The sequence below is a fragment of the Delphinus delphis genome, chromosome Y (genome assembly GCF_949987515.2).
Source record: "Delphinus delphis chromosome Y, mDelDel1.2, whole genome shotgun sequence".
NCBI classification, from domain to species: domain Eukaryota; kingdom Metazoa; phylum Chordata; class Mammalia; order Artiodactyla; family Delphinidae; genus Delphinus; species Delphinus delphis.
Genome location: NC_082705.1, coordinates 2,339,594 through 2,361,928, shown reverse-complemented (window position 1 = coordinate 2,361,928; position 22,335 = coordinate 2,339,594). Strand labels below are relative to the sequence as shown.

General features: G+C 45.3%; 1 protein-coding gene across 1 annotated transcript in view; it reads left to right on the top strand.

Moving 5' to 3' along the window:
* Positions 1-1,071: 1,071 nt before the first annotated feature.
* Positions 1,072-22,335, top strand: part of LOC132419243 (BCL-6 corepressor-like) — a 50,892-nt gene continuing 29,628 nt past the window's right edge. Inside the window, 8 exon segments of the mRNA XM_060003234.1 lie at positions 1,072-1,323; positions 7,948-8,512; positions 8,515-10,736; positions 11,807-11,990; positions 12,681-12,757; positions 15,445-15,703; positions 16,553-16,866; positions 17,203-17,457. Coding sequence (XP_059859217.1) covers positions 1,072-1,323; positions 7,948-8,512; positions 8,515-10,736; positions 11,807-11,990; positions 12,681-12,757; positions 15,445-15,703; positions 16,553-16,866; positions 17,203-17,457 — 4,128 coding nt within the window.

Sequence of the window (22,335 nt, the reverse complement as noted above, 5' to 3'; positions counted from 1 at the left end):
CGATGCGGGGGACGCGGGATCGTGCCCCGGTCCGGGAGGATCCCACGTGCCGCGGAGCGGCTGGGCTCGTGAGCCGTGGCCGCTGGGTCTGCGCGTCCGGAGCCTGTGCTCCGCAGCGGGAAAGGCCAGGGCACTGGGAGGCCCGCGTACCGGAAAACAAAACAAAACGAAACAAAACAAAAGAAAAACTGCAACTGGAGGCGGTGGCGGGAGGGCTTTTGTCTCTCCAGCTACGTTTGCCGGGGCGGCGGGGGTGGGGGGGGGAGGGAGGGCGTGGGAGGGAGTGGCTAGTGGGAAAGGAGGGCTGGCGGAGGGAGTGCAGTTAACCCACGAGGAAGACGCAGTGGGATCGAGGGGTGCAGCGGCCGACTGACTGAACTCCGGATCTTAGCAAAAAGGTGAGGCAGAGATGCACTCCTCGTTGAAGGCAGGCGTAACTTCGCGGCCTCGCGGCAGAGGCGCTGGGGCTCGGACAGCCACCGAGCGCTGGAACGAGGCAGAAATCAGAGGGGAAGCTGATGCGGCTTCTGGGGCCCCGCCTAGTCGCTGGGTCCTGCAGGGTCCCGTAGGGTTAGGTCACTTGCCTGAAGTGGCGGAGCCCGCTGCCTCCACCTGTGCCCAGAGCCCAGCCCTCTACTAGTCGGACCTGACAGCACCTGGCTAAAAACAGGTGACAGGGGCAAAAGCAACGTCGGGCACTCGGAGATGGCAAACTTTGCCGCTCCCGAAGCTTCCTCAGCCGGACCCCCTTCGCTTCTTAACATACCCCTTTCCATGACCCAATTACGCAACTTCCCTCTCGACCCACTTTTCGCCAGTCCCTAGTTGAGGACTTCAGGTCAGCGCCGGAACCCTCTCACTCAGGAGGCCGTAGCTTCATACTCTTTTTAAGGAGCTTCGGGCTGTAGTTGGCTGCCTTTCCTCGGACTCCCGCACCGGTTTCTTCGCGGATTCTTTCACGCATCCTGTGAGGCTTTCTCCTTCGCGCGTCCCTTTGGCTGCATTGTTCGCTCTCGTTTTTGTTTCATAGCTAGAAGTAATTAAAACTGCAGCCAACTTAAGCAGCGCCGCATGGAAACCGGGGAAGAACGGGAGGGTGTGAAAGGGGCCCCGCCATTTTCCTGGGGACTGCGCTGCGGAAGACGTTCGCCTAAGGGGAGAGAGCTGGGCTGGAAGCTCTGCTGCATTCTCTCGAGAGCAGGAAAAAGAAGGCGGCGGATTTCCACGGTTTTCTTTTTTGGACTTGGTTCTCTGAAGACACGCCGCCTCCCCGGCCTTACCTCTTGGCGGATGGATAGTTCCCTAGAATTAGTGCCACGGCGGGTGCGTGTTTTAAGATTACGTAGCGAGCGTCCAGGACGCGGCGGAGCGAGACCTAGGGCAACGGTAGCGCTCGGCGCGGCATCTCTGGGAGAGAGAGACCGAGTTTCTCTCAGCGTGCTCCGGAGTGTTAATCTCGTAAACTGTTGGAAAAACCAACTGCCAGGAAACAGAACAAAGTAAGGGGTTCCCATTCGGTTGATCCGCCGTCGGGTTAGACATGTTGATAAGTAAATACAGTTTAACGGTTGTCTCCATTCTCAGGCGTTGCTGTTTTGAATTTTTGGTTATAAGTTCCTGGGAGTGGAAGAAGAATATCCGTGTGCGGCGTGAGGTCGTGGGTTGGGGTTTGCGGGTGGCTACTCGGTTCCCCTGTTGTGTGCAAGGTGTGCGGCTGGACGCGAGCGTTGTTCCGGCTGGCTCACCGCCTGTCGCTTGCCAGACGGCACATTCCGGGGCTCTGGAGACAAACACCTTCCCTGGCTTGTAGGCTCAGGCCGGGCAAGGGTAAATTTACCATTAAAGAGGTTTTTCCAGAAAGTTCGCGATTTGCAACTAGACGCTGAGTGCCTGTATTGGCGTTCGGCGTCTTAAGGGTGGCGGTTGCAGAATGGATGAGGGAGGGGGAAGAGGAGAGCAGAAGGAGAATTATTTGAAGAGGTGTATTTAAATACGCGAAGGCTGTATTTTAAAACAAAGCTCAGAGAGGAATTAGCTCGCTTCAAGTAGGTATTTGTATAGAGTAGTGTGAATGAGACAGCTCTGTGTTTTAGCTGCATTTGTCCCCTTTTGGGGATGAGGCTAGGGCAGGACAAGTGGTATTGCGTCCCTGGAGAAGCTTCTTGACATGGGACTAAAAATGAGGAAGAAACAGCATCATCCCAGAAAGTGTGCTGAGTGGCCAGCACAGATATATTTATTTCTGACACTTGCCCTACCCTCTGAAAATGGACGCTGCGTCTGTTGGATTTCTTTTGCTGTGACAGAATTCCGTATGTGGAGGGCATTTAAATGGTAGGTCATTAAATAGGTGCTCATACTCGGAGATTTCAATTATAACTAGCTTCTCCAGCCTTCACACTACACTCCCACCCGTTGTGTGGTCTGGACTTTCTCATGTTTCTTCTCGTATTTACTTCGGACACTTACTTCACTGCTTAGAGGAGCGCAGGAGATGGCGATTATTAATAGGTGGTTGATGTTTATTTCTAGACTGGTCGCCCTTGTGTAACTAACTATATGCCTTCCTAAGCCGGGATTTCCTCCGTTGGGAAGTAGGTCCTGAGGCTTTTTGGCGCTTTTGGCTGGGACTGTGTGGGGCACATTGAGGTCCTTTGAGGCCCTGGGTGCCTGAGAGTTAATAAATGTTCTGATGAATGAATTCGACAGGTCATTGGCCATTCTCTCTAGACTTTTGAAGTGAGGGCCAGTTCTGTGCCTCCTGGGCTGTGTCCCTGAGGCACCGGTTGAGAAAAGCTCCGCTGGCAAGTGGAGGGTTACTGGCAGTGAGGACGGCCATGAGGGTAGCATAACTTATCCCGACTGACGCGTTATACGCTGCGCGTAAAGGCCGAGCACTCAGCCCTTTGTTCTCGCTCTTTGTCTCCTGGACACATGTCTAACTTGCTCTGCTTCGCGTCGCTGCCGACCAGCTCCTCCTTGCCTCCCTCCCTAAACTCTTGTCGAAGCGCTACGCCTGTGCTCCTTGCCCGCTTGGGGATTAGGCAAGAAAATAAATACGTAAACAAACTTTATACATAGACTACATACGTGTGTGTATATCCTAGAATGCAGCACTGTGACTGCGCAGGCGGCCAGGCTGGCCCGGGAAGGAACACCTATGCACTAGTGCCTTCGGGTGCATGTATGTCCCCGACCCCCACCACGTAGGCGTCATCAGGGTTGCTTGGTTGTGTCCGCCGTGGACTGTACTGCGCCCTCGAGGGGATTGTTGGTGTGCTTGTAATAGATTGGTTCGACAGAAACGGACACTCCTTCTGGCTGAAGAAGGGGGAGAGGAGGAAGACTGGTAGCTGGGGGAAGGGTGGGATGCAGAAGCGCTGGCCAACACCCACTAGCAGGATTGTGCAACCCAGCCTTACAGATCTCATGGAGCAAAGTGGAAGGAAGGCTTCTGGGTTTTCTTTGCTCTTAACCCTGTAGAGGTACTGGAAATTATATAATGGACAAGGTGGTGGAACAAAGTCTAATGGATATTCCTGGAGGCAGAGTATCCTCCATAGGGAAAGGATGGCAGTCTTGGCCTGCTACTTTCTTTTCTTTTCTGTTCACATCCAGGTGCATGGGGTTTAATTCTTTGACGTACCAAAAGCAGGTGCTAGAGTGTCTAGTTTTACTTGGTCATTCTTAGTGGGGTAACAGTGAACATACACAATAGGCATGCTCCCTTAAGGAATGGAACTTGGCGTACTAACCCCAGTATTCAGAGAAAGGATTCATGCTGGTCTTCAAATACAGGAAAGTCTGCGTAGAGCTCTGTGGTTGCATAGAGACCCTGACCAATGTTTATGCAGAAGGAAGACCTAAGCCTAAAATACCAGAGCAGTGTGTACAGGTAGCCACTGGAGAGAACAAAGAGGACCTTGAGTCATATGTATAAATAGACACACCTTCAACCATGACCTTTTGGGGGAGACAGATGAGAAATGGGCAGGGAGACAGCCTCCAAACAGGAATTGGAGACTAATATGTGGATGCTTTGGAGCCAGTATTGGATTGGTCTAAAAACTTAATATACTGATGCAGGTATTTGTCTAGTTCTTTCCAAAACTTGATTTGAGTGGGTGGGTTACAGATAACACATTTTACACCCTGGAAATAAAAGTTGCTAATTCTTGAATCTACTGTCTCTTTTTCCCTTGTAAACCTGTGTTGTTCTGGCTTGGGAATGTGTAATGTTATAGGCAATAGGCGGAACAAAAACGCCGTAAGGACCTAGAAAGCTGTATATGTTAGGAATATTTAGATTAAGAAGTTCCCCTGATTAACATGTGCTGAAACAAATCAAGACAGGTGGACTCGGATGATGTACCAAACTAGAGATAACTGGCCAATTGAGAAGTAAACATGGGTATGTAAATACAGAGGACATAAGGTATTGCTGCATTCTAAGACGAGATACAGGATTTTGTTGAATTGAAAACTGGGCAGAATTTCTATAAGATGTTTCTAGAGACAAAAGTCATTTTAAAAATGTGAAGAGGGTCACTTGGAAACAAAAATAATTCAAATACAAATATTCATGGTTAGATACACAGTCTGAATGACAAAAATTCCTCAGTGCTTGACAAAAACTTTCCTGCTCAGTGAAAGCAACACAGGCAGCGAAGCCTGGGCCCAACTATTCATTCACAAACTCACTTACAGTGAAGTAGTGCATCTTTGGCCAGGAAGGGCAAAGTGTTCTAGCTAAGTAGGATGGCCCTCAATTGCTTCTGGTTATATTTTCTTCTCTCAAGCTGGGGATAGGGTATGTGTTAAATATAAAGGAACACTTCTAAGAGATTTTGAGTTATTGACCTTTAGTGGATGGATGGTGGTGGAAAAAGAGGAATATCTTTCTACTTTGTGGTCATGGGGAGTGTATATTGCTTGTGGTTCTGTTGCTTAGGTGGAGCAGGGCCTAGTGGACAAGGACAGAACTGAAAGAAGTACTGCTTCTGGGAGGAATAAATGGTAATTATTGCCTTTTAATTTGGGATGCTTTAATTTTTTTTTTTTTTTTTTTTCTGGAGGAGACCAAGGGAATATGGCACTTGTAGGGTGGATTAGCAGGTGCCTGACAACCCTAGAGGCACACTTAAATTCCAGCCTGGTTTGCCTGCAGAGTCTGTTTGCCTCTGTTTGAGCCCATCCCAGCATTCCAGTTTTTATTGGGAGGCTCACACATGGATGAAGCTTGTGTGGGATCAGGCAGTGCAGGGAACAGTGGGATGCAGTGCTTCCCAAACTCCAGCATTGCCGGGATGGTCCTCATGACATTGCTTCATAGAGGGCAGTGGGTTGACTCTTCTCCCACCGTCCTAAGGAGGAAAGGCCCTTTGTTTGTTAGGCGTCAGGTCAGATTGGTGCCCTGGGAGCCTCAGATGGGAAGGAGGGTGGTACTTTCAGCAAATACACACCTTCTCCTTGCTTCAGGGCCCTAGCCACTCCCTCACATGGTTAGGGCCTGGAATGGAGGCAGATGCTGACTTGGGCCACCCCAATTTCTTTGCCAATGTTTATGGCCTCTGGGAGTCTGTCTGTTTGCAACTGTGTACCTTGCTGACTCCTAGGTTGTGGCCACCACAATGAGAAGCAGCTGGGGCTGGAGTGATGGACTCCTCAGTTTGCCCAGGGGAGTGAGTGATCCATTGACCTCTCCAAAGTCAGGCCAGGCTTGCTGGTTGTCCCCAAGGTGTTCCTTGGGAGGAATATCTGATTTTTTGTTGAGTAAGAGTTCATTGAGGGTAACAGAAAGTAGAATGTTCTTCCTTTATTTTTTTTTAAATTAATTATTTATTTATTAACATCTTTATTGGTGTATAATTGTTTTACAATGGTGTGTTAGTTTCTTCTTTATAATAGAGTGAATCGAGCTGTGTCTCCCAAGCTAACACTGGCACTCGGCATCTCTGTGTTGCACACCCGGTGATCAGGTGTGGGAAGTCAGGTTGGAGAAGGTCCTAACAGGACAAAATATAATTTGTGAGCCAAAAGACAGGAGGCGAACAGTGATCAGTTTACCCTGATTTAGGATTAGGGGACGATTTAGATGGTGATCGTCATAATTGATTTACATGTAGTGGTCATGCTAAAATTAAAGACCATAAGCGAAATTAAATTTGTTTAGGTGCAAACAGAGGGGAGTGGATAATTCAGGTCAAGATGGCAGGGGCAGAGCAGGTGAGAGGTCCAAGAACTTCTGGTGGTCACAACTTTGGGAGCAGTCTTTGCCCTGTGCAAATGTGGGGGTGGTGTTGTAGGGGATGTTTATAGGGTCCTAGGATGCGTCTTTTGGCAAGTGTTCTAAAGTGAGTCTCTATTAGACAGCATATAGTTAGATCCTGTGTTTTTATCAAGTCAGTCAATGTATTTATTTTGACTGGAGTTTAATTAATTTACATTTGAAATAATTACTGATAGGGAAGGATTTACTGTTACCTTTGCTGTTTTCTGTATGTCTTGAGTGTTTTGGTCCCTTATTTCTTCTTTTAATGTCTTTGTTTTGTCAACTTTCTGTAGTGATATGCTTTGATTCCCTCCTTATTTCCTTTGTGTATATTCTATACATATTTTCTTTCTGGTTACCGTGGGGATTATATAAAACATCTTTCAGTAGTAATAATATATTTTAGATTGGTAGCGTCCATGGTGTATAAAAACTATGTATTTTTAGGTTCACTGTCTCCATATAGGTGTCAAAAATTATGTCTTTATATATATTGTATCCATTAACATAGATATAATTTTTTTGTTTCATAATAGAGTTAAAAGATGGACCCACATTACAGTGGTACAAGGTCCTTTATTTACCTGGGTATTTAACTTTATGGGAGAATCTTGTAATCCATGTAACTTTGTGTTGCTATAGAGCATCATTTTGTTTCAACTTCAAGGACTCCCTTTAGAATTTCTTCTAGGGAAGTTCTTGTGGTAATGAATTCCTTCATCGTTTTTGTTTTGTGTGTGTGTGTTTTTTAATCTGGGAAAAGCCTTAATTTTTCCTCCGATTTTGAAGGACAGTTTTGCAGATGTTGTAATGTTGTATTCTTGGTTAACAGTTATTTTCTTGCACACTTTTAATTTTATCATCCACTGCCTTTTTGCCTGCAAGATTTCAGCTAAGAAATTGGTTAATAATTTTATAGAGGTTCCCATGTTTGTGATGAGTCACTTTTCTCTTACTGCCTTTGAGATTCTGTCTTTGGCTCTGTCAGTGCCATCAGCTGGATACATTTCGAGCCTTTAAGTAGACCCTTACGGTTTACCTTTTACCAGTAAAATATGAAACACAGGACTATCTTCAGATACTAGGGAGAGGAAATCAAAAGATGCAACCACAGTTTGACCCTTAGACTCTTCATTGATTTAGAAATGAGACAGGTAATATGCCATGTTCCAGTTGTCCAATGGAAGATTGTTTCTGGTTATATTAATTTGTGCCTTCCTATATCCAGGAAAGAATCCCTCCCACAACCCTGACAGGGCTGGGGAGGTTTAGTGTGAGTTCTGAATCCCATGAGGGTAGTGCAAAGTGGTGGAGATGGTGTCCTCTCAATTGTAATATAGAATTTTTGCCAAGAAGGTGAACTTCTCAGAGTTAATAGATGACTTAATTAATATATATTAACTCTAAAGGGGTAAACATTTCACATGCTTTTAGAATGCTAGTTGAACGGAGCAGTGAAGAAAGCAGGCAGCACATTTCACTGCCATGAGATAGGATTTATTTGTAGTAGTGGAAAAAGCAAGCCCTGTGAGTATTTTATTTTTAGTTCATCTTTAACCATGGATGCTCTAATGTTAGGCTGCTGTCATAATAAATTAACTTGCAGATTTTCTTTGGGGTGGGTACTGCTGCTTTGAAGGAATGGTAAGTAACACCCATGTTCTTTTTCTGTAAAGGTGGATGTGACTACTGCCCACTGGATCGATGGCGTGGCAGTGGTGAGCATGGACCGCAGTGGCCTGATTCCAAAAGAGCTCTGTGTACCTGAAGGCATTATATCTTCTGGCTTGTGTGAACTGGGCTCAGAGAAAGGTCAGGAGGCTGCCATGAGCTCTTTAGGTGGCCCTGGGTTTTCTTCAGAAAGAAGTCCAGAGATGCAGTTCAAACTGAATATACCCGAGACAGTGGAGGCTTCTGCTGTCTCTGGAGAACCCCCAGATAGCTTCAGTGCTGTTTACAAAACACCACCTAGTATACAAAAAAGCGTTATACCTACAAGAGAAACATTGGGCTTAGATAGCTCTGCCAGTGCCAGATACAGCCCTTTCAACATCAGGGGTGCTAATTACCAGCAGATGCCCTGGGTCAATCCTTACATGGAGCAGGCCATGCCAGCCATCTCTCCTTTCCACAGCTCACCAAATAAGTATTCACTGTTCAGTGAATACAAGACCTTGCCACTTCAGCAGTCTCACAGCTTAGCCCAGCCGCTGTATTCTCCAGTTTTCGCAAATGAGCGAAAACTGTCAGTCCCTACATCCCATCATCTCTTGCTTCAGCTGTGAGGCTCCCAGTGCCTTCAGACTCTCCACCTGTCCTGCCTCTGGTCCACTGTGCAGACAAAAGCCTGCCCTGGGAGATGGACGTCAGTCCTGGGAACCTGTTTAATTCCCACTCACATTTCCACGTTCAGAACAGTGAGCACTCTAGGGTGCTCTCTGCCAAGGTAGTCACCCATGGCCAGCTGGAAGACACAGCTCCTCTACTGCACCCCTCCCCTTGGCCTTTACCAAGAGTCCGCTTTCCTTCCCAGCCCAGTGCAGACACCTACTCTGAATTTCATAAGCACTATGCCACGATTTCCACCTCGCCCTCCATTTCCCTGTCAAAGCCATATATGACGGTCAGCAGCGAGTTCCCCGTGGCCAGGCTCTGCAGCAGCAAATATCTGAAGACTCCAGAACGAGGCAGAAGTACTCAGCCAGTTCCTGAGCACATCTGGAAAACAGCAGGTGAACACAGAAAAGGTGTCTGCTCACCTCCTGTGTTGGAGAAGCAGATGGTTACCAAAGATGTCACTAATAAGCCCCTAGACTTGTTTTCTGAAGTGGTGGGCGTAGATGCTTCCACAGCTGACCACATGAAAAAGATGGCTCCCAAGGTCCTGGTTTACAGCAGAACTGGAAGTGGCCAGGTGCTCTCCAGAAGTGAGATTCCGAAAGAAACACTGTCTCCTCCAGGAAACAGCTGTACTGCCTGTAGATCTGAGATCACTAACATGGCTACCTCATCCTGGGTGGTGCCTGGACCAAGGTGTAACAAAGAGAACAATGGCAAAGGCCTGCCACTGAAAAACAAGGCCTTGGACTGGGCCATCTCCCAGCTGCACAGTTCTTCACGTCTCCAAGTGGGAAACACAGGTACTGCAGTCACTAACGTTTCGGGATCAGTGCTGAGCACGGGTCACCCAGCCTTTGTGTTGCCAGTCCCAAATGCCAGTGCAGATGGCAACAAGACTAGCAGGAGCTCCATGGATTCCATGGCATGTTTTAATCAACACATGGGCCAGCCCCTGGCCACAACTGCCAAGCATGGCAGTGGCATCAGCAGCAAGGGCACCAAAGCCAGCAACCCAGAACCGAGTTTCAAAGCAAATGAGAATGGCCTCCCACCAAATTCAATATTTCTATCTCCAAATGAGGCGTTCAGGTCCCCACCAATTTCTTACCCTAGGAGTTACCTCCCTTACCCAGCACCTGAAAGCGTGCATCTGAGTCGCGTCTCCTTACATGGTGAGCAACCTATCTACCCTCACCCAGTTTTGTTGCCAAACAGTACTGTCTTTCCCGGGCACCTTGCCACAAAGCCTAGATTGCCCTACAGGGTACCCTTGGGCCAGCCAGAGTTTGTGGCCAACCAAGATGTGTTGGATATGGTGCAGCCCATTATGCCCACTAAAGAAGAGAAAACAGAGAAGTTGTCCTGGTCCCACGACAGAGCCTCCTATGAGGACTCAGCCGTTTGGAATCAGTTTCCTGAGGTGTTGGAAGCTAACAGCACCATGTTACATCCACAAGTCTCCACTGAAAAGAACCTAAATGCAAGCCTTATCTGGAATCAAGGGAAAACTCTCATCAGGAGTGACATCTGTGTACATCTTCCCAAGGAAGAGCCAGGTGCGAAACCTGATGCAGACCTATCCAAAGCCAGGTTCATGACTGAGAGTGTTGGCCAGAGTGCTGAGCCCACCAAACCCCCAACTGGCCCAGCCCTGCAGCCACGCCAGGATTTTATTGCCCTGAAAGAGGAGTCGGGGCAGATCAGTGACTTTCAGGAAGCTTGTACTTTCAAACAAGCTCCAGGCCAGTCTGTCTTCCGTTTAAGCACGGAGAATATTCCAGTGGGAACCAACAAGGAGAACCTGGCGATGTCGGTCTTTACTCTATTCCTGGAGCCAAGCCTTGGGAATGATGGCCCTGTGGTAACTTCTGGTGAAACCCAAAAGGATCCCAAACCACTTTGCTTGGGCAGTGCCCCACCGAGCGTGGACATCACCCCCATTTATACCAAGGATGGAGTTGATGAGGCAGAATCAAACAATATCAAAGTTCTGAAACCAAAGCCATCTAAGCTGGCAAAGAGAATTGCAAACTCTACTGGTTATGTGGGTGACCAGTTCAAATGTGTCACTACTGAACTGTATGCAGATTCCAGGCAGCTCAGCCGGGAGCAGTGGGCATTGCAGGTGAGCCCCCCACCCAAATTTCAGGAGGTTGAGTAGTTGTCAGTGTTTTAAATGTATGAAGAGGATTGGGGGGACATGGTAGGGCAGGACAGTAGGCAGATTTAATTAATGAAGCTTATGGTAATTGAAATGTTTGAAAGGTCTCCAGTAAGGGGAGTACATGGTAGGACTTAGGAGGTTCGTGTATCTGCATACTCCAAATTATTGTGTAGACTCTAAAAGGACTTCACTCAAATGCTAATATCAGAAGTTTTAATAATTGCAAAGATTGTGTGATGTTTACAAGTTGCTTTAATTTCTGTGCTGTTACTGTATGTTAACAGTTATACCTAGAATTGCTGTTCAGAATGCCCTATGTGGTGATAGTTGGTGGAAGTGTGTGGGAGCTGCATGTCTGTGGCATTCGTGCAGCCTTCACACACACCCCTTGCATAATGAGCTATAGCCTGTTACTAAACTCAGTAGTGAATTATCATTCATGCAGGAATTTATCAAGATTTTTAGCATTATTTAAAAGATGAATAAAGTCAAATTATTGCTGTAAAGTCATGAAAAAAGTTGGCACATGTTTATAAAAATGGATAAAGTTATGTAAATGACTCATTGAATGCCCACCTTAATTACATGAATAGAAGGATTGCAAAAGGACAGTATTACATCTACCTGGCTCACCATCAGTTCTGCAATTTTCTGTTTTTCAAATTATTTTTACTAGAATATTACATAAACTTTTAGAATTAAATTTTATTACAAAATATTTGAAGGGAAGCTTATAGCTTACGCCCATCTTTGTTCATTGTGCATCTCTTCTTACTACTGTTTTATCTTTGTTGTTTTTATCTCCAAAAGAGAATGTATTTTTGCAATAGTGTGTTCATGAATATACATACATGCAGCATATGTATTTGCATGCCAAATTTTATGAAAAGGATACGGTAAAACAGCTTTATTTCATAAATTGTATTTGTTTTCAGGCAAACCGTTTTTTGGAGATACTTTCCTTTAAGATAAGGCAACTAAAACGTCTTTAATGGTAAGCTGTACTTTTTCCATATTCATTCTCTTTCTAGCGTGCAATGTTGCGCTTCTTGGAGATGGAGAGGAAAGAGAGAAAATGTGGCCACCCTGCAACCAAAGACTCTGAGGTGTGCAAGTTCAGCCCTGCTGACCGGGAAAGGCTGAAAGGAAATCGGGGCAAAAAGTGGAAGAAGGAAACCCTGGAGGCCATTGACAACCAGAATGATAGTGAGAGAGGTAAGTAGCTTGAGTGTGGTACCACATCTATGAGAATGGGGTCGAGTCTATTCTCAGAGTTGAGAGGAAGGAATTCACTCTGCAGTTTGGTGGCTGCAGGGGGAAATAGGCTGCTCTTTCAGTCTGCAGAGTGAAGGGTTGATTGTCCTTTCGAAAGCTGTGGCATCCAAGAAAGAAGCACCTAGGGTGGGTTATTTCTTGGGACATATATCCTTTTTCAAAGAAGCACTGGCCCTGAATTTAGAAATACTCTAATATGGTACGTCTCTGGGTACATCTCTGTGGCAGTGGCCTACAAAAAGGTGAATTAACTTGAAAATGTGGTCAAGATTTTCATTTACTCTATGATAGTATAGGCAGTTGAGGTAAATTTTCACTTTAGAAGACAACATATGAGTTAGGTTCTTAAAACTAGGACGTGCATAAATAGGAACCATCAGTGGGAAGGACAAGGAGGCATTCATCCCTTCCTTCTCAAACACGCAGTGACGGTCTTCTTTGCCAGCTGTTTGGCTGGGTCAGACTTAGGACCTGCTCAGTGGAAATGGCTGGGCAGGAATTGGAAGAAGGCTGAGTCAAAGAGCTTCATGAAACTTTTTAGGTCAGGAAACCTCTCTTACACTACAGCATGTGTATGTTTTGTAAACTACTTTGAGTTTTGAACAGAGATTCCCAATGCCTCTTCTGTAGAGGAAATAAGTTTTAACAAGGTTAGCTTTTGCTGGAGTTTCCATAATTACCTGCAGAGGATGGAATTTAGATCATTGGTAAGTCTTAAACAATCAATACTTCCCCATTTTGTTTAGTGCTAACTGGGCATGGCTCAATAGTAGAGAGGTTGCTTTCTTGCTGTGATGACTTGTAAATGTTGCCGTGGTGATGCTTTTGTGAGGAAATGCTGTGGTACAACATGATATATTATGGGACATATGTGCTGTGAATCATATGACCGTGCTGCAGGAAGCAAGTGTTAAACATAGACATGGGGCTTCCCTGGTGGCGCAGTGGTTGAGAGTCCGCCTGCCGATGCAGGGGACACGGCTTCGTGCCCCGGTCCGGGAGGATCCCACGTGCTGTGGAGCGGCTGGGTCCGTGAGCCATGGCCGCTGAGCCTGTGCGTCCGGAGCCTGTGCTCCGCAACGGAGGAGGCCACAACAGTGAGAGGCCCGCATGCTGAAAAAAAAGAAAAGAAAAGAAAAGAACATAGTCATGGTAACATCTGCCTAGACTGCAAGACCAAGGACATGTGACTTTCTGTTTTTAGAAAAGTAGCTACAATGGCAGATCCTCATGGTCAGTGCACCTACATATCTCTTTGTCTGTCTTCTTTGTCTTCAAGGGTAGTCATTTGGATAGGCCTTAAAATGACCTCAATTGCAAAAGACTAAATTGATATCTGCAGGAATGTGCTGTATAGCTTCTCTCCCATGTAGGTTGTATAGCCTGTGTATCTTGCACAGTCATAGGTGTTCTTCAGGAGCCCTCTTGAGAGGGCTTCATTTAAGAGAATCCAGATCTTTGCTGTGAGAGGCAGCACTGAAAAGGTCTCAGTTGTTCTATTTTTTTTTCTTGTAGTGTCTTAAGTGGGTATTTGGGGAAAGGGTGGATGGACCTAGTTTGGGAAAAAGATCCTCTTGTGAAAAGCAGAAGAAAACATAAACTGTGTGTGTGGATGAGTGATTTCAGTGAACCATGACTTTAGCAATGGAGCTTTCTGATAATAGTTCAGAATGAGGCGCCACAGACATCACACTTTGGGGTCCCTGGGGACAAGGCATGAGGAGACTGTAAGTTCAGGCACAGGAGTCCCATGCCTGGCTGAGCGGGAAGGGCAACACATGGGCTGCATGCTCCCAGACCTGGTGGGTGAAGGGGCACCCTCTGCACCCAGGCAGGTTTTACCAGGTGGGAAGCCTAGAGCCTGTCAGGAAAGGGCTCTTTCTGTGGGGGTGCTGTCATTCAATGAGGAGCAGGGAGATGAGGTTACCAGTGAATCACTCTTTGCCAGCACATGTGAAATAAGTCATCACAAGTGTTCTGGGTATTTTCTGTGGGCAGAAGATGCCAGCCAAAAAATCAGGTGGGTGAGATATAAACTAATATCACTTTTACGAAGTTTGCATGAGGGTGAAAACTTAAGTAGAAAATATTCTCCTTGAGAATGATGCCTGTTTAGGAATGGTTGAAACTGTTATTAGAGATACAGGTGATTACATGACACCTGAAGTTAAAATGTAAAATTTGGACTTGGAATCTGAAACACTTGTGCTGATAAACTGATTCTTAATCTGATGATAAGTTATATGACAAGGAAGATAGGGTCCTGTCTATTCAACAACTGTTTTGTTGTTCATCTGGAAGACACAAAATATCACCTAGCTAATCAGTCTTCAAACCACCTGTCTTGAGACATCCGTGAAAGGCATACGTGCCAATGAAAGGGATAGAAGTACATAGTGTCACGGGGGTGCTGAGATATCAAGGACCTTTCTCCTGGACAGGAAATGGTAACAGTTACATGGTTTCAGTGATACGGTTTTCACTTTAAGTGTGATGAGAGGACAGAGAAGGATTAGCAGTAACTAGATTGATTTCTTTGAAGTTGCCTCTGAACCTGTACATACACTAATAAACTTTGCTAAAGGGTTCCTCGTCCTAGTGCCATTGGTCTTCTCAGGTTCCCTGCATTCCTCTGCTTATCTTGAAGGTTGCAGTAGTAGCCTGGGCTGTAGGCCCAGAACATATAGTAGAGACCATATGCTTTGTCCCATAAAGGATGTGGGCTGTCTTTCACCACTTTGTTTACTGTCCCTTTTCCTTCATCATTTTTCCTGTTGACCCAAGTGAGTATTAGTGTTTTTCTTTCTGTAGGTGATATTTGGTAGATACTTGGTCTGTTTATTATATCAGCCTTCACTTAATTGAAAATATGGACATATGTTTTCATAGAGGTTTTCAGGTCAGTCTTGGCTTGCTTAGATTTTGCTGCCAAAAGAAAGGACCATGTATGCTTAAAAGGACTGCATATGCTTCGTGCCTCATTTTGGTTGTTTCATTCATGCCCCCAACTGTAAAAGCATGAAGTTACTAGTCCATTCAGTATAGAAGATAAGGCATTTGTATTTTGAACAGTTGTAGTGGAAGAGCTCTGTTCTCATACCACCTCCAGGGCAGTATAGGAATGATTACATACAACCTACAGGCCCTTGGAAAGGTGCTCGTACCCCTTCTTCCCGGTTGCTAGATACTTAAGCCCCAAGATAGCTAAAGACAGAGAGACAAAGTCTCCCAAGACTTACGTTCCAGCAAAGAGAGTGACCACACTCCTCCTCCCTTCCTATACTCCCATTACTGATGTGTAAGACAGGCTAACTAACCCACCCCGCCAGGGTACTTTTTGATTAATTTGTAGTTATTTCTCCATTAGATGACTGGCCTGAGAGGGAAATGACAGGTGTGCATTGAATTAACAGGGCTCCATCCCAAAAAGCAGCGCTACTTGCTCCATCTTACAGAACGGGAGCATCAGGTGTTGGCGGCAGAGAGCAAACCTGCCTGGCAAGGCAGGAAGGAAGTGACCCAGGCTGTTAAGCCTGAGGTCATTGCCCAGAGCAGTGAAATCTCTGAAGAGAAACCCAGCAGAAAGAGTGCAGAGGCCAAAGGCAACAGAAGCTGGTCGGAGGAGTTCCTCAAATCCAGTAACAATGATCAAGGTACACGGGGGGCCTCTCCTGGAGGGTGGGTCACCTGTCGTCTGTGGCAAAGGGCCTTGGACGGGACCTGAGCACCATCGAAGTTGGCTGAGTAGTACGTGGTAGGTGGGGAGTTCTCTCCTGAGGTCCTACTAGCCTCCATACTTCTTCCTTCTGCAATGTACAGTGAGGAGCTCAGTTGAAAGGAGGGAGATTTATTTCTTGGGCTTTTCTTACCCAGACCATGGCTGCTCAGGAAGGTAAGTCTTGTTGACCCTGTGGCGTGACAGTGCCCTCATTCCAGCACCTTAGTATGTCAATTTGGTAGTTCCTTAGAATGTAGGCTGGTTGTCCTTGGTTGGGAAGGTCCTGCATCTGAGCCCACTAGGTGGGGGTGTAAAATCATGAAGAGCTGACTCTTGCTCTCTTGTCATGGTTCTTTGAACAAACATGACACTCATTTTGTGGGTTAACTTATTTGCTGTTTGAATTTGAGTCATTAAAATATTAAGGCTTGGGCTTCCCTGATGGCGCAGTGGTTGAGAGTCCGCCTGTTGCTGCGGGGGACACAGGTTCGTGCCCCGGTCAGGGAAGATCCCGCGTGGCGCGGAACGGCTGGGCCCGTGAGCCATGGCCGCTGGGCCTGCGCGTCTGGAGCCTGTGCTCCGCAACAGGAGAGGCCACAACAGTGAGAGGCCCACGTACCGCAAAAAAAAAAAAAAAAAAATTAAGGCTTTGAAATGTAATTAGTATACCTTTGAAAACTGAAGTGATCAGTGTTAACAGTAGTTTTTTCTTCCTGTACCAGCTAAAACTTGTAACGCACGTTTCTGCCTTCCCTACACCTCACCCCTCCACCCCCCCTTTTAGACTTTCCTGTATCCTCCAGCTCCGTGCCCACGAAGAGGCTTTTATCTACCACTGTGGGCAACCAAATGCAGCCCCAGCCAAGCTGCACATCAGGCTTGATGATGCATACCAAACAGCAGAGAATTAAACAAAGCCATAAGCCAGGTGTACTGCACAGAGATGATCAAGAGGATTGCCAGGGTGCCATGCTGCTGCAGAAATACACTAATGGCACTGAGAAAACATCTGGGAAGAGACTGTGCAAAACCAAGCATTTGATTCCTCAGGGGCCCAGGCGGTGCACCTCACTGAAAAGCAACAGTGCAGATAGCCAGGTACCTTTTGACATCTCCTCCTGAATCAGGCTTGTGCAGGCACTCCATAAGTTATTGCTTGCCTACCTGTTTCCTGCTTCTCAAAGAACAAAGCTTTCCTTTTCCTGATCTCATTCCCCAAGTTGACTCACTTGTCCTAGCGACCATATCTCCTAGGTGGTGATGAAGTTTCAAACTAGTACGAATGAAATCCTTTCCCCAGTACCCTCTGACACCCCTCCCTCCTCCAAACACCTGAAAAGGAAAAAGTGCCTCCTTCTCAGGTTTGTAAGTCAGGGCAAGAATCAGCTGTTGGAAGATGGCCTTAAATGTTTGTACTGCCTGGTTTTGTGATAGGTGAACATCCAGAGATTCCGAAATCAGCCTGAGCTCACTTCTAACTGCGAACAGTCACCAGCCAAGCAGGACCAGAAGTACTTCAACAGTGTGCAGCAATTGCTGCCAGCTTCACAGACCTCACAGCTGCTATACTCAGGGTCATCTCCACAGACAACCCAGTGTCGCCCTTTGCACCCGAAAGCACGGAGACTTTCTGTCAATAAGAATACTGGAGAGACCCTCCTGCAGCGGGCTGCCCGACTTGGCTACGAGGTGGGTGTCCTCGTGTGTGTTTTTGTGGGTTCCTAGATTCAGAAATCACTGGCCACTCCTCCGTGACATGCGGTAGGAGGGTGTACTGCCTGGGACCAGGGCAGGGGAGGAGATGGCATTCAGAGCCCAGCGCCCTTCACATTAGGAGCTGGGCTTAGGTATTCTCCCAGGATGTTTATATTAGCCCTGCTGGTGCTGCCCTTCTTTTGGTGACTTGTTCAGTCAGGGTGTGAAAAGAAAGGCCGCTCTGATATTTACTTTGTTTAAGCAGGTGGCTTGGTTTGGCATCCTCTAGGCTTGCTCACTTACATCTGCTATCAAATTTGACATAATTCAGGGCTTGTGGAAATAAGCCTTTTGGATTCTGATTAGCAAGGGGAAGAGAACTTACTAGCCCCATTTTGGCTTGTTTATGAACAGATACACATGGGGGTCAGCTGTTGGTCAGTGTCTGCAGGGTAGGTGCTGAGGCAGCAGGGTTGTGGAAATGGAGGGGGACAGACCTCTATTCCTGGGAGGGTAGGAGAGCCCAAGGGCAGATGAGAGGAGGGACTTAGACTTTGCTCCGAACTCCCTGCCCATTTCACCTGCATTTCCCCACCTAGCGTGGCTGATGTCAGTGGTAGATTGTATTGTCTCAGCACTCGTTCTAAGCCCACAAGATCATGGTAACGCATTTCATCCTTTCAGCCTTTTCGTGTGGTAGTAACAAGTATTATCTTGACTTCAGATGAGGAATTTGAACCCCAGAGGGGTTAAAGTGCTACTTATGCAGGTAGCAGTTCACCAGTATGGCTCCAAAGCCAAGCCCCCCCCATCTTCCCTTCTCTCCCCTACCCCACTGCTCTCCAAGGACTGTGTCACATTGGAATTGCCCTACTTACAATTTGAAATATCTGTGAAATAGATTACTGCCACTGTGCATCTTTACCACCACACAGGATTTAACTGAAACTGTGTCTCCTTCACCTTGGCCAGATTTGTGCTGCTGTCCAGTGTCCCGTGAGCCCTTTCTGAGTGCCCAGTTGTAGGTCTCCCATTGACCCTGAGCACACTTCATGAGTGGGTGGGAAGTTGTAAGTAAGCTAGCACCCTGTGGGACAGTCCTTTGAAACAGTAGCATTTTCTTAGTCTGGGATATTTTTAATTTGTGCCAACAAAAACAGTTTGATTTTGTTTGGGAATGGGTGGGGTACCCTTCAGATATTCCCAATTTCTAGTGTTAAAAAATAAACCAGAAATGTATTGTATGGGAGACTTGCCTGGCCTCATAACCATTCTGACTGTTGGTGACAGCAGTTATCATTTGTTTAGAAGCCACCACCCTTAAAAATTAGGAGGCATGTATTTAACCAACTTGCCTGCAACAGAGAAGGGTTTTCAGGTGGTTATCACATTTAGGTTACATTTCTCTAGCCGGGGCTATTGATTTGACCTTTTGACTCTCAACACTAGACATGAGTTATAAGTTTCATAGGTCATGTAAACTTGAAGTTGGGGTTTGACCTCTCTTGTCTGCAATTTCCCCAGGTGTTGAGTAAGAATAATCCTGTTCCTGGTATCTCATAGGTATTTCTGTGGGATAACATAAGATACATTCATTTGCAGAAATGAAAAGTACTATGTGATAGTAACACAGTTGAGTTGACAGTTGATGGCAGAAAGTCTGACCTGGTTACTGCTGCTTTGTTGCCACCCTCCACGTGAAGAGAGTTGAAATACCCATTAGCTATCATGTCTTTTTATTTCTGTGTACCCTTGAATTAGCTGTGGTAGTGATGAAGGTCTCCAGATGAAGGCCATAATTGTGAGAGCAAATAAACCCTGGGTTGATAGGATACCAGGTGGGCTGCCAAGATCTGGGTAAATTCATCTGTACAGAGCAGTCAGTGCCTTTCAGAGCCTTGTGACAGGGCCTCACCCTGGCTGGAGCACAAAACTCATTAGCTTTGCAGGTGTTCACTCGAGTCTGCCTAGTGAGGGCCTGCTAAAAGAGCAGCTTCATGCGGTATCCCAGTTCAGTAACCAGGGCTTCGGTGCAGGTGGCCTGGGAGTCCAGAGGATTGTGGGCTCTCTGGCAGGTTAGGATCTGAATGAAGGAATCCATTTGTGGGCGTGCCTTCTCTCTTTCTTCTCTTGTTTTGGGAGGGAGCTGCTGCAGTGACCCAAAGTAACAGGGTGCTGATGGCCAGGTTTGCCAGCATGTCACATTAGGTTCATGGGATGAGCAAATGGAATATCCTAGTTAGCTCCCAAGTGGGTGGTCACCTTTGGTTGATGTGTCCTTGAAAAGTCATAAAAGGCTTCTCACTTCTGTGAGTGGCTGGAATGGCCCTTGTTTTAAATTTAGCAGGTGAGTTATTTAAGAGTTGTCACAATGAGGCCTGCTGTGACTCCAGTGAGCTCCCCCTTAACAAGTATTGGGTCCCCTGTAGTCTCCATCTACTTTGTTTCCTTTGTTGTCAGAACATGATAGCTCTCTGCTGAGCATGCCTTGTAGGAAAACAGTGTAACTTGTTTATTGGTGGCACATTTTGTTCTATATTTATGAAACTTTCTTAACCAAGGTGATAAAACATTGAATAAGTTGCTTCTCTTGTGTAGTGGGAGTATATCTGTGTATATATTTACACATTTTTAATAAACTATTTTTTTAATAAACTATTTTTTAGCAGCTTTAGGTTTTTAGAATTGAGCAAAAATACAGAGTTCCCTGTATTTGTACAAACTTCTCCCCCCCCCAAATTCCTATTATTAATGTTTTGTTACAGTTGATATGTTGATAGTGACACATTATTAGTAACTAAAGTTCATAGTTTACATTAAAGTTCACTCTGTTTTCTACAGGCTCTGGTTTTGATTAACTACTGATATTATAACATACCAAAGAAATGAAATTAGTAACAGTGATTCTAATACAAACTCATTATATTCTGTTCACATTCTGAAAAGTAGGAGGGATACACTTTTACTTAATACGTGAAATGCGTAGGTTGATTCCTGTCACCAACATAAGTAAATATGAAATATTACATTGATTCAACCCCAACTGGGATGGAGAATGAAGCAAAATACAGCACTTTATGTAGTCCATGGGGAGAGCCTCTTATTTTTTTCTGTATTTTTTTATTGCAGTATACTTGCTTTACAATATTGTGTTAGTTTCTGCTGTACAGCAAAGTGAATCAGTTATACATACACATATATCCATTGTTTTAGATTTCCTTCCCATTAAGGTCACCACAGAGCATTGAGTAGAGTTCCCTGTGCTATACAGTATGTTCTCGCTAATTACCTGTTTTATACATAGTAGTGTATATATGTCAGTCCCAAACTCCCAGTTCATCCCACTCACCCCCCATCCCCCTTGGCATCCCATATGTTTGTTCTCTACGTCAGTGTCTCTATTTCTGCTTTGTAAATAAGATCGTCTATACCAGTTTTCTCAGATGCCACATATGTGAGTCAATATACAATATTTATTTTTCTCTTTCTGACTGACTTCACTCTGTATGACAGTCTCTAGGTCCATCCACGTCTCTACAAATGGCCCAATTTTGTTCCTTTTTATAGCTGAGTAATATTCCATTGTGTATATGTACCACATGTTCTTTGTCATTCGCCTGTAGATGGACATTTAGGTTGCTTCCATGACCTGGCTATTGTAAATAGTGCTGCAATGAACATTGTGGTACATGACTCTTTTTGAATTATGGTTTTCTCAGGGTGTATGCCCAGTAGTGGGATTGCTGGGTCGTATGGTAGTTCTATTTTCAGTTTTTATAGGAACCTCAATACTGTTCTCCGTAGTGGCTGTATCAGTTTACATTCCCACCAGGAGTGCAAGAGGGTTCCCTTTTCTCCACATTCTCTCCAACATTTATTGTTTGTAGATTTTTTGATGATGGCCATTCTGACTGATGGGAGGTGATATACCTCCTTGTAGTTTTGATTTGCATTTCTCTAATAATTAGTGATGATGAGCATCTTTTCATGTGCCTCTTGGCCATCTGTATGTCTTCTTCAGAGAAATTTAGGTCTTCTCCATTTAGGTCTTCCACCCATTTTTTGATTGGGTTGTTTGTTTGCTCCATGAACTGTTTGTATATTTTGAAGGTTAATCCTTTGTCCGTTGCTTTGTTTGCAAATATTTTCTCCCATTCTGGAGCATTGTCTCTTCGTCTTGTTTATGGTTTCCTTTGCTATGCAAAAGCTTTTAAGTTTAATTAGGTCCAATTTCTTTACTTTTGCTTTTATTTTCATTACTTTAGGAGCTGGGCAAAAAAGATCTTGCTGTGGTTTATGTCAAAGAGTGTTTTTCCTATGTTTTCCTCTAAGAGTTTATAGTGTTCTAATTTACATTTAGGTCTTTAATCCATTTTGAGTTTATTTTTGTGTATGATGTTAGGGAGTGTTCTAATTACATTCTTTTACATGTAGATGTTCAGTTTTCTCAGCATCACTTATTGAAGTGGCTGTCTTTTCTACATTGTATATTCTGGCCTCCTTTGTCATAGATTAGGTGACCATAGGTGTGTGGGTTTACCTCTGGGCTTTCTGTCCTGTACTATGGATGTATCTTTCTGTTTTCTGCCAGTACCATACTGTCTTGATTACTGTAGCTTTATAGTATAGTCTGAAGTCAGGGAGCCTGATTACTGCAGCTCCATTTTTCTTTCTCAGGTTTGCTTTTGCTATTTGAGGTATTTTGTGGTTCTATACAAGTTGTAAAATTTTTTGTTCTAATTCTGTGAGAAATCCCATTGGTAACTTGATAAGGATTACATTGATTCTGTAGATTGCTTTGGGTAGTACAGTCATTGTCACAATGTTGATTCCTCCAATCCAAGAACATGGTATATCTCTCCATCTGTTTCT